Genomic DNA, 13,595 nt, shown 5'->3' with positions numbered 1-13,595 from the left:
TCCAGTCGGCACTGCGGACGGTATTCCGGTCGCCCCGCGGAGCAGAGAGGGTGGGTGGGCGGGAGACGCACACACGGGGCGCAGGTGTACAAGTGGCCACACATCGTGGGGGGGGAAGACTGTAGGCAGTTCTGACACAAGACATCAGGAACTGGGCACGCGAACCTGCCCCGCCAGTCGATACCATTGCAGCTGACCTGCCCCCTGGCCTCACCTCCTCGTAGGACACCATACAGCACAGGAACAGGCCCTTCGGCCCAACATGTCTATGCCGAACTTAATTAAACTAGCAACTGAACTAATCCCTTCTGCCTGCAGTCTCCACTTCCCGCCATCTCCTGCACATCCATGGCCCTGTCTAACAGCCTCGTAACCCCCTCTATCGTATCTGCCTCCACCCCGACTCCTGGCAGCATGTTCCAGGCACGTAAAAACACTTCTCTTTTGATCTCCCCCCCTCCCCTCACCTTAAATGCACACCCTCTGGTATTAGACATTTCCACCCTGGGGGAGAGAGATACCAGCTGTCTACTCTATCTGTGCCTTGAGTGATCTTATAAACCTCTCCCCTCAGCCTCCGCCGCTCTGGAGAGAACAACCCAAGTCTGTCTGACCTCTCCTGTCCCAGTTCCCCACAGCGCTCAACCTTCCCAATATTTATCCACCTCCAATACATCTGATGATCTGGCTTCACCACCCTCGAGAATTCCAGAGATTCCCTCCCTCTGAGAGAAGCTGGTCCCCACACACCTCAGTGTTGAATGACTGCCTTCCCCCGCATCCCAAAATCCCGTAACTTGCCCCATCTTCCCCAAGTGGCAGGGTCTGAGACGTTCTCCACACCTCCCCCCGCCACAGCCCAGCAGGGTCTGAGATGCTCTCCACACCTCCCCCCATCACATCCCCCAGGGTCTGACGTGTTCTCCACACCTCCCCCTGTCACGTCCCTCCCCAGGGTCTAAGATGTTTTCCACACATCCCCTCCATCACATCCCCCAGGGTCTGAGATGTTCTCCACACCTCCCCCCAGGGTCTGAGATGTTCTCCACACCTCCCCCCCTCACATCCCCGCAGGGTCTGAGATGTTCTCCACACCTCCCCCCGTCATGTCCCCCCAGGCTCTGAGGTGTCTGAATAAGGTCACCCCTCGTTCTTCTGAACTCCGAGGGGACACAGACCCAATCTGCCCGGCCCCTCCTGATGGGAAAACCCTCTCATCCTGGCAATTATCCCGGTGAATCTCTTTCCGATTACAGTGCACCCTTCCTTAAACAAGGTGACCAAATACAACTGCAGCCTCACCAATGCCTCGCACAACTACAGCAACACTATTTTTAAACCCAAGAACCCACCACACCACATTCCTCCTTTGTAACCTGCCATACCGGCCTGCTAACTCTCAACTCCACACACCAGAACACAGCTGAACTCCGCTCCCATCCAGTTGCACTTCGTCTGCATCACCCTTGCCCCTCGCACTCTCAGCAGAACAGTACAGCACAGGAACAGGCCCTTCAGCTCACCAAGTCCGTGCCTACATAGAGGCCAATCTAACTAATCCCACCTGCCTGCACATCATCCACAACCCTCCATCCCCTGCACGTCCACGTGTCTCTCCGAGAGCCTCTTAACCCCCTCTATTGTATCTGCCTCCACCCCCACACCTATCAGCACATTCCAGACACCCACCTCTTTCTGTGTAAAAAAAAACTCATCCCGCACATCTCCTTTGAACTTTTCCCCCCTCTCACCTTAAATACACGCCCTCTGGTATTAGACATTTCCACCCTGGGGTGGGGGGAGAAAGATCCCGGCTGTCTGCTCTATCTGTGACTCTCGTGATCTTATAAACCTCTCCCCTCAGCCTCCGCCGCTCCGGAGAGAACAACCCGAGTCTGTCTGACCTCTCCTTATAGCTCACGCTCTGTAATCCAGGCAGTGTCCTGGTGAACCTCTCTTGCACCCTTTCCAAAGTCCCCTTGCACCCTTCCTCTGACAGGGGCAACCAGAACTGCACACAAGTGTGGCCTGACCGGAGTTTTATACAGCTGCAACTTGACTTCCCAACTCTTGTTCCCGACACCCTGACCGATGAAGGCCAGCATGCCGTACATCTTCTCTACTGCCCTGTCGACCTGTGCGGCCACTTCCAGAGGAGCTGTGGACTTGGACCCCATTCATGCCCTCTAATCTAGGCAGTGTCCTAGTGAGCTTCTCCTGCACCCTCTCCAAAGTGGCCCCCCCACCCCCCGCACCCTCCCTGTGATTGGTGGGGGGGGTTGACCAGAACTGTACGTAGCCCGACCCAAAGTCTTGTAAGAGTCAAACTACAAAAAGCACTTCAGAGGATTTTTAAAAAAAAGGAAAAATTTATAAAACTTTTTAAGACGAGATTTGAAAAAACAAAAAAATAAAAAGAACTCACATCAGGATGTGGAATGGCAAACTGTCCCTGAATGGTATAAGCCTACAAGATCGAGGGAGGAAAAACAAAAGCTGTGAATGAATCCGCCACGGTCTCTGCCCCGGGACCCAGCGGGCGAGCAGACAAGCCCTGGTAACCGCCGCTTCGGACGGGGGTCAGCCTGGCCTCTTGAGTAACGCGCACAAGCCGCTTTAGAACCCGGGGAGAGTGGGGTGGGGGGGAAACGCGACTGAGAGCATGCGGAGGGCCGGAGGAGGGGCTGCGTTCTTACCTGTCCCCCAGCGAAGATGACGGGGGCGGAGACGGGCTTGGGCCGGTATGGCACAGTTATACCCTTCGGTGGAGATTGCTGGAAGAGAGAGAGATGGAGGGGATCACAAGTCGGGGTGGGGGGGGGGGGTGACCTGTGGGTGGCAGCAGGCCCTGTCCTCCTCCCCCGACCTCTCGTGCTCCCCCCGCAATCGGTACAATACCCCCAACCCCCCATCCTCTCTCCACACTGCCTCTTCCTCCCCGAGCTCCCGCTCCACCCTCCCCCCCCACCCCTTGCAATCGGTACAATGCCCCCACCTCCCCCTCCACCAGCCGTGATCTGTACAATACCCTGAACCCCCTGTCCTCCCCCTCCACGCACCCACCGTTCTCCCCCCCCCCCCCGACCCCCCCAATCCCTTCTCCCTCCCCTTCCTCCCCCTGCGCTCAGTACGGAACGGAAGGACGGTTGCCGCGAGATATGGAGCAGAAGTCAACCATCGAGTCTGCACCGCGTTTTCCCTCTCAACCTCACCCTCCGCCCCGAAACCCTTAAACCTCCACCCCCCCCACCCCACCGATCAGCTGAGGGTCGAGAGCAGCAGCGCGGGAGTTAAAGAGCGATGGACGTCTCAGGTCCCTACCCGGGTCGCCGACGGTTCCTCCCCTTCCCCACAGACACTGCTTGACCCCGACCTCCTGCAGACTGTCGGTTGCTCCAGATTCTGGCCCCTGCAGTGTCCCCATCTCCCCCACGGATCCACCCACCCACCCAGTGGACTCGGCCCCCACCTCCCTCTGTGGCCACAGATTCACCCCCCCACCCCCCAGGCTGGGGAAACCCCTCCCCGTCTCAGTGCTGACGGGACGTCCCTCCATCCTGAGGCCGCTCCCCCCTCAGGTCCTGGACTATCTCACTGACGTAGACGTCCTCTCTGCCTCCGCTCTTATCCTGGAGGTTTCACTGAGATCCCCACCCCCCTCCCACATTATTCCGAGCTCCATCGAGGACAGGCCCAGAGACATCAAACGCTCCTTGCATGTTAACTCTTTCACCCCCCCCCCCCCCGGATCGTTCTCATGAACCTCCTCTGGACCCTCTCTGACCTCAGCACGTCCTTTCCTCGGATACAGGGCCCAGAACCGCTCCCGATATTCTGAGTGCGCCCCAGCACGACGTTATCCTGTGCCCGAGTCCCTGCTGACCCCCACCAGTTACACTAATCCCACATCCTTCACTAACTCCCCCCACTTTTTAGCGAGATGGTGCAGGAGCATGGCGACTCGTTGCAAGCTGCTCTCTACAGATCTACTTATTACCCTTGCTGTAATCATTCTACACTTTTTAAATTTAAACTCTATGTCAGTAACTATATTACTAATAATGTTCTTTTAAATCTTCTTACAGGGCTGGCGATCTTCCGACCTCCAGGAATGACTACCTTGTTGTGACCTTGCACCTTATTGCACTGCACTTTCTCTGCAGCTGGGACACTTTACTTTGTACTGTTATTGCTTTTACCTGTACTACCTTAATGCACTCTGTACTAACCCAATGTAACTGCACTGTGTAATGAATCGATCTGTACGATCAGTGTGCAAGACAAGTTTTTCACTGTACCTCGGTACAAGTGACAATAATAAACCAATACCAATGTGTTGTGCCAACATTTTATCCTGTCCTGAGATCTATCTAACCCTTCCCTCCCACGTAGCCCCCTATAGCTCCCACAACGACCCCACTGGGACAGTTTATTGCTCTGCCTTGCCTGCACAGATGCCCCCTCAAACCCGGTGAGTGGATCAGATTCCACCACCATCTCCTGGGGCAGTGCATTCCAGATATCACCCTCCTCTCCCCGTGGGGAAACTTTAAATCTCCTCCCTCTGACCTACGCCCTCTTGTTTTTTTGTCTACCCCATCTACACAGACCTTATAAACTATCTGGTCACCCTTCGCTCCAGGGAAAACAAGCCCAACCTTTCCAATCCCTCCTGTTTTTGAAAGCGTTCTAACTGGGTGCATCACTGCCCGGTACGGAGGCTCCAAGTGCAGGAGGCTGTGGAGGGTTGTAGACTCAGCCAGGTCCATCACGGGCACAACCCTCCCCGCCATCGAGGACATCTCCAAGAGGCAGCGCCTCAGGAAGGCAGCGCCTCAGGAAGGCAGCATCCGTCACTGAGGACCCTCACCCACCCAGGACATGCCCTCTTCTCGTTACTACCATCGGGGAGGAGGTACAGGAGCCTGAAGACTCACACTCAATGATTCAGGAACAGCTTCTTCCCCTCCGCTGACAGACCTCTGAACGGTCCGTGAACCAGTGAACACCTTGTTATTCCCCTTTTGCACTACTTATTTTTGTAACTTAGTGATTTTTATGTCCTGCACTGCACTGCTGCCGCAAAACAACAAACTTCATGACCTATGTCAGTGATAATAAACCTGGTTCTGATCATTGAGAACCCAAGCCCTTGGGCAGCACAACTAGGCATTTGACCCACTGAGTCTGTGATGACCATCGTCCCTGCCCCTTTGCACCGATCCCGTCCCATTCACAACCCCCCCCCCCCCCCCCCCCCCCCCACCCTCACGTTGCTGGGACACACCTGGAGGGGGGGAAACGTGCAGACTCCACATAGGCAGCGACGGAGGCCAGGATCGAACCTGGGTCGAATGGGAGAGGCAGCAGCCCTAACCCATTGGGCCGCAGAGCAGACACCACCACCCCCTCCCCCCTCACCAGACCAACCCTCCCGTCCCGGCTCCCGGTCAGTGGGGGGGGGGGGGGGAGGAGGGTTTGGTGCCCCCAGGGGGTCCTGCCCCGTCAGTAAACCCCAGGGTACCTCCAGAATCACCACGCAGATCTGCTTGGCGCACTCGATGATGGACGGCGGGGTCCCGGCGATGGTGATCGCTCTCTCAGTTGAATTGGGCAGCATGTCTCCGGCGACCTGGACCTGGGCTCCGGTCGACTGTCGGGAGAAAGACCATGTCACAGGAGGCGGAGCAGGACACCACAGCAATGGTCTGCACCAAACACGGCGCCCAGTTAAACCCTTCCCACCCACCAGTACGTAGAGCAGAGGGGAACAGGTCCTTTGTGTCTGTGCCGAACTAATTAAACACCTAACTGAACTAATCCCTTCTGCCTGAACGTGATCCATATCCCTCCACATCCATGGGCCTGTCTAACAGCCTCTTAACCCCCTCTATCGTATCTGCCTCCAACCCCACCCCTGGCAGCACATTCCAGGCACCCACCACTCTCTGTGTAAAAAAAACTTACCCTGCACATCTCCTTTGAACTTCCCCACTCGCCTTAAATGCACGCCCTCTGGTATTAGACATTTCCACCTTGGCATTAGACATTTCCACCCTGGCAGGGGAGAGAGATACCGGCTGTCTACTCTATCTGTGCCTCTTGTGATCTTATAAACCTCTCCCCTCAGCCTCCGCCGCTCCGGAGAGAACAACCCAAGTCTGTCCGACCTCTCCTTGTAGCTCACACCCTCTAATCCAGGCAGCGTCCTGGTGAACCTCTCCTACACCCTCTCCAAAGCCCCCTGCACTCTCCCTGTAATGGGGTGGGGTCAACCAGAACTGAATGCAATACTCCAGATGTGGCCCAACCAGAACTTTATAAAGCTGCATCATGACTTCCCGACTCTTGAACTCAGTGCCTCGAGCAAAGAAGGCCAGTGTGCCGTACATCTTTACCGCCCTATCTACTTGCTTCAGAACATCGAACACTACAGCACAGTACAGGCTCTTCGGCCCACAATGTTGTGCCGACATTTTATCCTGGTAAATCTCTGCAGTGTGAAGCGATTCACTTCGGGAGATCGAATCTGAAGGCAGAATACAAGGTTAATGGCAGGACTCCATGCAGTGTGGAGGAACAGACAGATGTTGGGGTCCATGTCCATAGATCCCAAGCTGGCCACGCAGGTTGATAGGGTTGTTAAGAAGGCGTGTGGAGTGTTGGCCTTCACTAGTTGGGGTACTGAGTTCAAGAGCCGCGAGGTGATGTTGCAGCTCTATAGAACTCTGGTCAGACCACACGGAGTATTGTGTTCAGTTCTGGTCACCTTGTTACAGGAAGGATGTGGAAGCTTTAGAGAGGGTGCAGAGGAGATTTACCAGGATGCTGCCTGGATTGGAGAGCATGTCCCATGAGGATAGGTTGAGCGAGCTGAGGCTTTTCTCTTTGGAGAGGAGGAGGATGAGAGGTGACTTGATAGAGGTGTACAAGAGGCACAGATCGAGCGGACAGTCAGAGACTTTTCCCCAGGGCGACAATGGCTAACACGAGGGAACATAATTTTAAGGTGACTGGAGGAAGGTATAAGGGGGATGTCAGGGGTAAGTTTTTTTACACAGAGATTGGTGGGTGTGTGGAACGCACTGCTGACAGTGGTGGGGGCAGATACATTCGGGACATTTATGAGACTCTGAGATAGACACATGAATGATAGAGAAATGGGGGGCTGTGTGGGAGGGAAGGGTTAGATAGATCTCAGAGCAGATAAAATGTCGGCACAACATCATGGGCCGAAGAGCCTGTCCTGTGCTGTAATGTTCAATGTGCCAGTGATGCTGCAGGTGTTTCTCTGTACCTCAACATACTGGTGCACATACAATAAACATGACTGTACATGCAAGGGTCCTGCCATGAACTGTGTCCTGTCCCTTTACATTTCACCTCCCAAAGTGCAACACCTCACACTCACCCGGATTAAACTCCACCTGCCATTTCTCCACCCACATTTCCAACTGGTCCATCCGAATGATGAATCCTTTGACAACCTCCCTCAATCTCCAGAACACCACCAAAATTTTCTGTTGTCGAGCAGAGACAGACACGGCTCCGGGCTCAGACCGGGTGGAGGATCCCCCCACCCCCCACCACGAGAGGGTTGAAGAGCTCACCTCACGGATCTCCTTGATCTTGCAGCCGCCTTTCCCGATGAGCGATCCGCACTGACTGGCTGGGATCACGATGCGCAGGGTGACAGGAGGTTGACTCGAGGCCGTGCTGTTGGCCATGCCACTGTTGATGTCCTGAGGGGAGAGGGGTGGGGGGACAGTCAGACACATGGTGACAACGGGCAACCCTGAGACACAATCCCGGGGGGTGGTGGGGGGAAAACGGTCAGGCATGTGGTGACAGTGGGCAGCCCCGAGACACAACCCCAGAGGCAAGGGAGGGGGGTGGGGAAGAAGAGGAACCCCTGTGGCTGTTCCCCTCAATAACAGGTATACCACAATGGATACTGTTGGTGGGGGGAGAAGACCTAGCAGGGGAAAGCTGCAGTGACCAGATCTCTGGCACTGAGCCTCGTCATGTGGTGTACAAGGGAAGGGGGAAGAAGAGGGTGATAGTGATTCCATAGTAAGGGGGGCAGATAGGAGATTCTGTGGATGAGAGAGAGACTCCCGGACGGTATGTTGCCTCCCAGGTGCCAGGGTCAGGCACATCTCAGATTGAGTCCACAGCATCCTGAAGGGGGAGGGTGAACAGCCAGAGGTCGTGGTACATATTGGCACCAACGACACAGGTAGGAAAAAAGACAAGGTCCTGAAAAGTGAATATGGGGAACTAGGTAGGACGCTGAAAAGCAGGACCTCAAGGGTAGTAATCTCTGGATTGCTGCCTGTGCCACACGCCACTGAGAGTAAGAACAGGATGATTTGGCAGATGAACACGTGGCTGAGAAATTGGTGCAGGGGGCAGGGTTTCAGATTTGTGGATCATTGGGATCTCTTATGGGGAAGGTACGACCTGTACAAAAGGGACTGGTTACACCTGAACTGGAGAGGGACCAGTATTCTTGCGGGCAGGTTTGCTGGAACTGTTGGGGAGGGTTTAAACTAGTTTGGCAGGGGGATGGCAACCACAGCGATAGGTCAGAGCTTGGGTCATTTACTGTACAAGTAGATGCAGCATGCAGAGAGACTGTGAGGAAGGATAGGCAGTTGAAAGGGCAAAATTGCAGTCAGTTGGATGGGCTGAAGTGTGTCTACTTTAATGCAAGAAGTTTCAGGAACAAGGGCGATGAACCAGTACATGAGTCAGTACATGGAACTACGATGTTGTGACCATCACAGAGACTTGGCTGTCACAAAGACAGGAATGGCTGCTGGATATTCCGGGGTTTAGATGCTTCAAAAGGGACAGGGATGGAGGTAAAAGAGGTGGGGGAGTGGCTTTGCTGATCAGGGACCGTGTCACAGCTGTAGAAAGGGAGGATGTCCTGGAGAAGTCATCCACTGAGTCAGTGTGGGTGGAGGTCAGAAACAGGAAGGGCGCGACCACTCTATTGGAAGTATTCTATGGACCCTCCAGTAGCAGCAGAGACACTGAGGAACAGATTGGGAGGCAGATTTTGGAAAAGTGCAAAAATAACAGGGTTGTTGTCATGGGTAATTTCAACTTCCCTAATATTGATTGGCACCTCCTTAATGCAAAAGATTTGGATGGGTCGGAATTTGTTAGGTGTGTCCAGGAAGAATTCCTGATACAATATGTAGACATGCCGACTACAGGAGAGGCCATTCTGGATCTGGTACTAGGTAAATGAACCTGGTCAGGTGTCAGATCTCTCAGTGGGTGATTATTTCAGAGACAGTGACCACAACTCCCTGACCTTTACCCTTGCCTTGGAGAGGGACAGGAGCAGACAGTCTGGAAAAGTTTTTAATTGGGGGAGGGAGAATTATGATGCTGCTAGGCAGGAACTAGGGAGTGTAAATTGGGAGCAGACATACTCAGGGAAATGCACAATGGAAATGTGGAGGTTGTTTAGTGATCACTTGCAGAGGGTTCTGGATAGGTTTGTCCCATTGAGGCAGGGAAAGGATGGTAGGTGAAGGAACCACGGTTGACAAGAAATGTGGAATATCTAATGAAGAGGAAGAGAAAAGCTTACTTAAGGTTTAGGACCGATTAGGGACAGAGGAGAAAACATGTGCCTGGAGTCGGAAGAGGTAGTGGAGGTCCTTAATGAATACTTTGCTTCAGTATTCACCAGAGAGATCGATCTTGACGTTTGTGAGGACAGCGTAAAGCAGGCTGATAAACTAGAACATGTCGATATTAAGGAGGAGAATGTACCAGAACTTTTGAAAAACATAAGGATAGATAAGTCCCCAGGCCGGATGGGATATATCCCAGGATACTATGGGAAGTGAGGGAAGAGATTGCTGCGCCTTTGGCCATCATCTTTGTGTCCTCACTGGCCAAAGTAGTACCACCAGATGATTGGAGGGAGGCAAATGTTATTCCCTTGTTCAGGAAAGGGTGTAGGGATAACCCTGGAAATTACAGACCAGTGAGTCTTACTTCAGTGGTGGGCAAATTACTGGAAAAGATTCTTAGAGATAGGATTTATGAGCATTTGGAGAAGCAACGGCTGATTAGGGACAGTCAGCATGGCTTCGTGAGGGGCAGGTCGTGCCTCACAAGCCTGATTGAATTCTTTGAGGATGTGACAAAACACATTGATGAGGGTAGAGCAGTGGATGTGGTGTACATGGATTTTAGTAAGGCATTTGATAAGGTTCCCCACAATAGGCTCATTCAGAAGGTTGGGAGGCATGGGATCCAGGGAAACTTGGCTGTGTGGATTCAGAATTGGCTCGCCCATAGAAGATGCAGCGTATTCTGCCTGGAGGTCGGTGACCTGTGGTGTTCTGCAGGGATCAGTTCTGGGACCCCTGCTCTTTGTGATTTTTAATAAATGACTTGGATGAGGATGTGGAAGTGTGGGTTAGTAAGTTTGCCGATGACACGAAGGTTGGTGGTCTTGTGGATAGTGTAGAAGGTTCTCGAGGATTACAACAGGACATTGATAGGATGCAGAGCTGGGCTGAGAAGTGGCAGATGGAGTTCAACCCAGTTCAATGTGAAGTGATGCACTGTCACTTTGGAAGATCGAATTTGAAGGCCGAATACAAGATTAACGACAGGACTCTTAGCAGTGTGGAGGAACAGAGGGATCTTGGGGTCCACGTCCGTGGATCCCTCAAAGTTGCCATGCAGGTCAATAGGGTTAAGATGACGTATGGAGTGTTGGCCTTCATTAGTTGGGGTAGAGTTCAAGAGCAGTGAGGTGATGTTGCAGCTCTATAGAACTCTGGTCAGACCACACTTGGGAGTATTGTGTTCAGTTCTGGTTGCCTCATTATAGGAAGGATGTGGAAGCTTTAGAGGGGGTGCAGAGGAGATTTACCAGGATGTTGCTCGGATTGGAGAGCATGTCTTATGAGGATAGGTTGAGCGAGCTGGGGCTTTTCTCTTTGGAGAGGAGGAGGATGGGAGGTGACCTGATAGAGGTGTACAAGAGGCACAGATCGAGTGGACAGTCATAGAGACTTTTTCCCAGGGCGACAATGGCTAACACGAGGGGACATAATTTTAAGGTGACTGGAGGAAGGTATAAGGGGGATGTCAGGGGTAAGTTTTTTTTTTACACAGAGAGTGGTGGGTGTGTGGAACGCACTGCCGGCAGAGGTGGTGGGGCAGATACATCAGAGACATTTAAGAGACTCTTTATGACACATGGATGATAGAAAAATGGAGGGGTATCTGGGAGGGAAGGGTTAGATCTTAGAGCAGAATCAAATGTCAGCACAACGTTGTGGGCTGAAGGGACTGTAAAGCTCTATGTTCTAAGGGGGTGGGGGGGGGTGAGAGAAATATCACCCCAATATTCACCAGATCACCCATGGAAATTCCAACGTCCAACCCAGCAGAGCTGTGCCCCCGAGCAGAGACTGCAGCCACAGGCACGGACTCACCTCCTCCAACTTGTGAGTAATCATGGTGAATGCCTTGAAGATGGCACTGGTGGGTCCCGACAGAGTGACAATGCGCTCCGGACAGTTACCCTCCGAGATGTTAATTCGTGCTCCGCTCTGCGTGTGGGGGGGGGAGAGAGAGAGAGAGAACTTCAGGATCACGCACAATCACGAGCGCAGAGCCCGTTGAGAATGGTAAATGGGATCTTACCTCCTCTCGCATCTTCTTCACGGTCTCTCCTTTCTGTTGGGGGGGGGGGGGGGGGGGGGGGGCAGGGAAGAGAGGAACAAAATGGTTACCTGCTGCTCGAGACACTGCGAGAATGTAGAGGCAATAAATTACCCGCCAGGTAGTGACTGACCTTCCCAATGATGCTTCCCACTTCCTGCAGACAGAACAGAAAAGAACGTCACTCGTTTCCGAGATGGATCAAACTTGCCTGACGCGAACCGCCCAAGGCATTTCCCAAGCCCCCCACCCCCACGATTAGGGATTTGCAGCCAATGCAAAGTCAGGGCAGTGCAGCACAGAAACAGGCCCTTCGGCCCATTATGTCTACGCCGACCACTGTGCCCACCTGTGCTAGCCCCACTCACCTGCACTCATTTCATCTCCCTCCCAGTCCCACTCGCTCAAGAACCTCTCCAGGTGCCTCTTAAGTGTCGTTACTGTTCCTGCCTCCTCCTCCCAACCATCCCCACCCCAGATCCTAACTACACCGTGTGGAAACATTCACCCCTTGAGTCTTTCAACCTCCTCCCTCTCACCTTAAACCTACGCCCTCCAGTCCAAACCTCTATCAGGTCCCCCCCTCAGCCTCCTTCCCTCCAGGGAAAACAGTCCCAGCCTGTCCCGGCCTCTACTTGTAACTCCAGCCCTCGTCCCGGTAACATCCTGGTGAATCTTTCCCGCACCCTCCCCGGCTCAGTGACACCCTCCCTGTAGCCGGGCGACCAGAACTGCGCACAGTGCTCCAGGTGCGGTCTCACCCACGTCCTGTACAGCTGCAACGGGACGTCCCGACTCCTGTACTCAGTGCCGACCGACAAAGGCAAAGTCAAAGGGTTTACTGTCACACACACACACACACACACACACACACACACACACACAGAGGTCCGTGTGTGCAGAGGTGCAATGAAAACTTACTCACAGCAGCATCACAGGCACACAGCATCAGATAAACAGCATTCACAAGAAAAACATAAATTAAGCATAAATTATACACAATTCTTACAAGAAAGAAAACAACTACAACAAAATAAAGTCCGTTGTAGTGCAGAGCGGTCCTGGTGTTGCTGCACTGAGGCAGTGATCAGGGAGGTGCCGGTCGGTTCAAGAACCGAACGGTTGAAGGGAAGTCGCTGTACCTGAACCTGGTGGTGTGGGGACTTCAGGCTTCTGTACCTCCTGCCTGAACATCTTTGCCACCCTGTCTACCTGTGTCCCCACCATCAGGGAACTGTGTACCTGTACCCCTGGGTCTGTCTGTTCAACAACATTCCCCAGGCCTCCAGCACTGGCGTTACCAAGTCCAGCGCCTTCAGCACCCTGGGGATCACACCCCAACTGGAGCAGACGCACCCACACCGTGGGTCCCAGAGTAGGTCGGAGGGAGGGGATCCCCTGGTGAGTGACTCCCCTCCTGTCACCCTGTGGTCTCTCCACTGTCTATTGGTCACAGCCTATAAGGGGGTGGAGAACGAAAGTGGGAGGGGTGGGTTCTGCTTCTGTTACTTAGGGTGAGACCTCATCTGAGGGTCTGTGTAAAGAATTGGTCTTCTTCGTGAGGGAGCAGGGGAGCACAACTGATATCAGGTTCGATCCTAATGTGTGTATGTGCGCGCACACGCGCCTATGTGTGTCTGTCTGTACAGCTGTAACGGGACATCCCAAATGCTGCACTCAGTGCCCTGACCGATGAATGCCAGCGTGCCAAATGCCTCCTTCACTGCCCTGTCCATCTGTGACGCCACTTTCAGGGAATCACATACTTACATGTTCTTTTGCGTCTACTGCTCCAACCTATCCCACCACCAGAGTTATACAGCATGGAAACCATACGGCGTTAGGTGCCCACATTAGCCAACCCCATTTGCCCATGTTTGGCCCAT

At 53.5% G+C, this 13,595-nt stretch overlaps 1 protein-coding gene across 2 annotated transcripts in view; it reads right to left on the bottom strand.

Annotated features, from left to right (window-relative positions):
• Positions 1 to 13,595, bottom strand: part of LOC127566880 (poly(rC)-binding protein 3-like) — a 29,363-nt gene that overhangs the window by 11,216 nt on the left and 4,552 nt on the right. For both annotated transcript variants that reach the window (XM_052009388.1, XM_052009387.1), the window contains exons 4-10: positions 11,843 to 11,866; positions 11,692 to 11,724; positions 11,481 to 11,597; positions 7,611 to 7,742; positions 5,525 to 5,653; positions 2,697 to 2,774; positions 2,426 to 2,467 (exon numbers count right to left, since the gene is read on the bottom strand). In XM_052009388.1, coding sequence (XP_051865348.1) covers positions 2,426 to 2,467; positions 2,697 to 2,774; positions 5,525 to 5,653; positions 7,611 to 7,742; positions 11,481 to 11,597; positions 11,692 to 11,724; positions 11,843 to 11,866 — 555 coding nt within the window. The remainder of the gene's footprint in view (positions 1 to 2,425; positions 2,468 to 2,696; positions 2,775 to 5,524; positions 5,654 to 7,610; positions 7,743 to 11,480; positions 11,598 to 11,691; positions 11,725 to 11,842; positions 11,867 to 13,595) is intronic.

Source organism: Pristis pectinata, chromosome X (assembly GCF_009764475.1).
Source record: "Pristis pectinata isolate sPriPec2 chromosome X, sPriPec2.1.pri, whole genome shotgun sequence".
Taxonomy (NCBI): domain Eukaryota; kingdom Metazoa; phylum Chordata; class Chondrichthyes; order Rhinopristiformes; family Pristidae; genus Pristis; species Pristis pectinata.
This window is presented reverse-complemented; position numbering and strand designations above follow the sequence as displayed.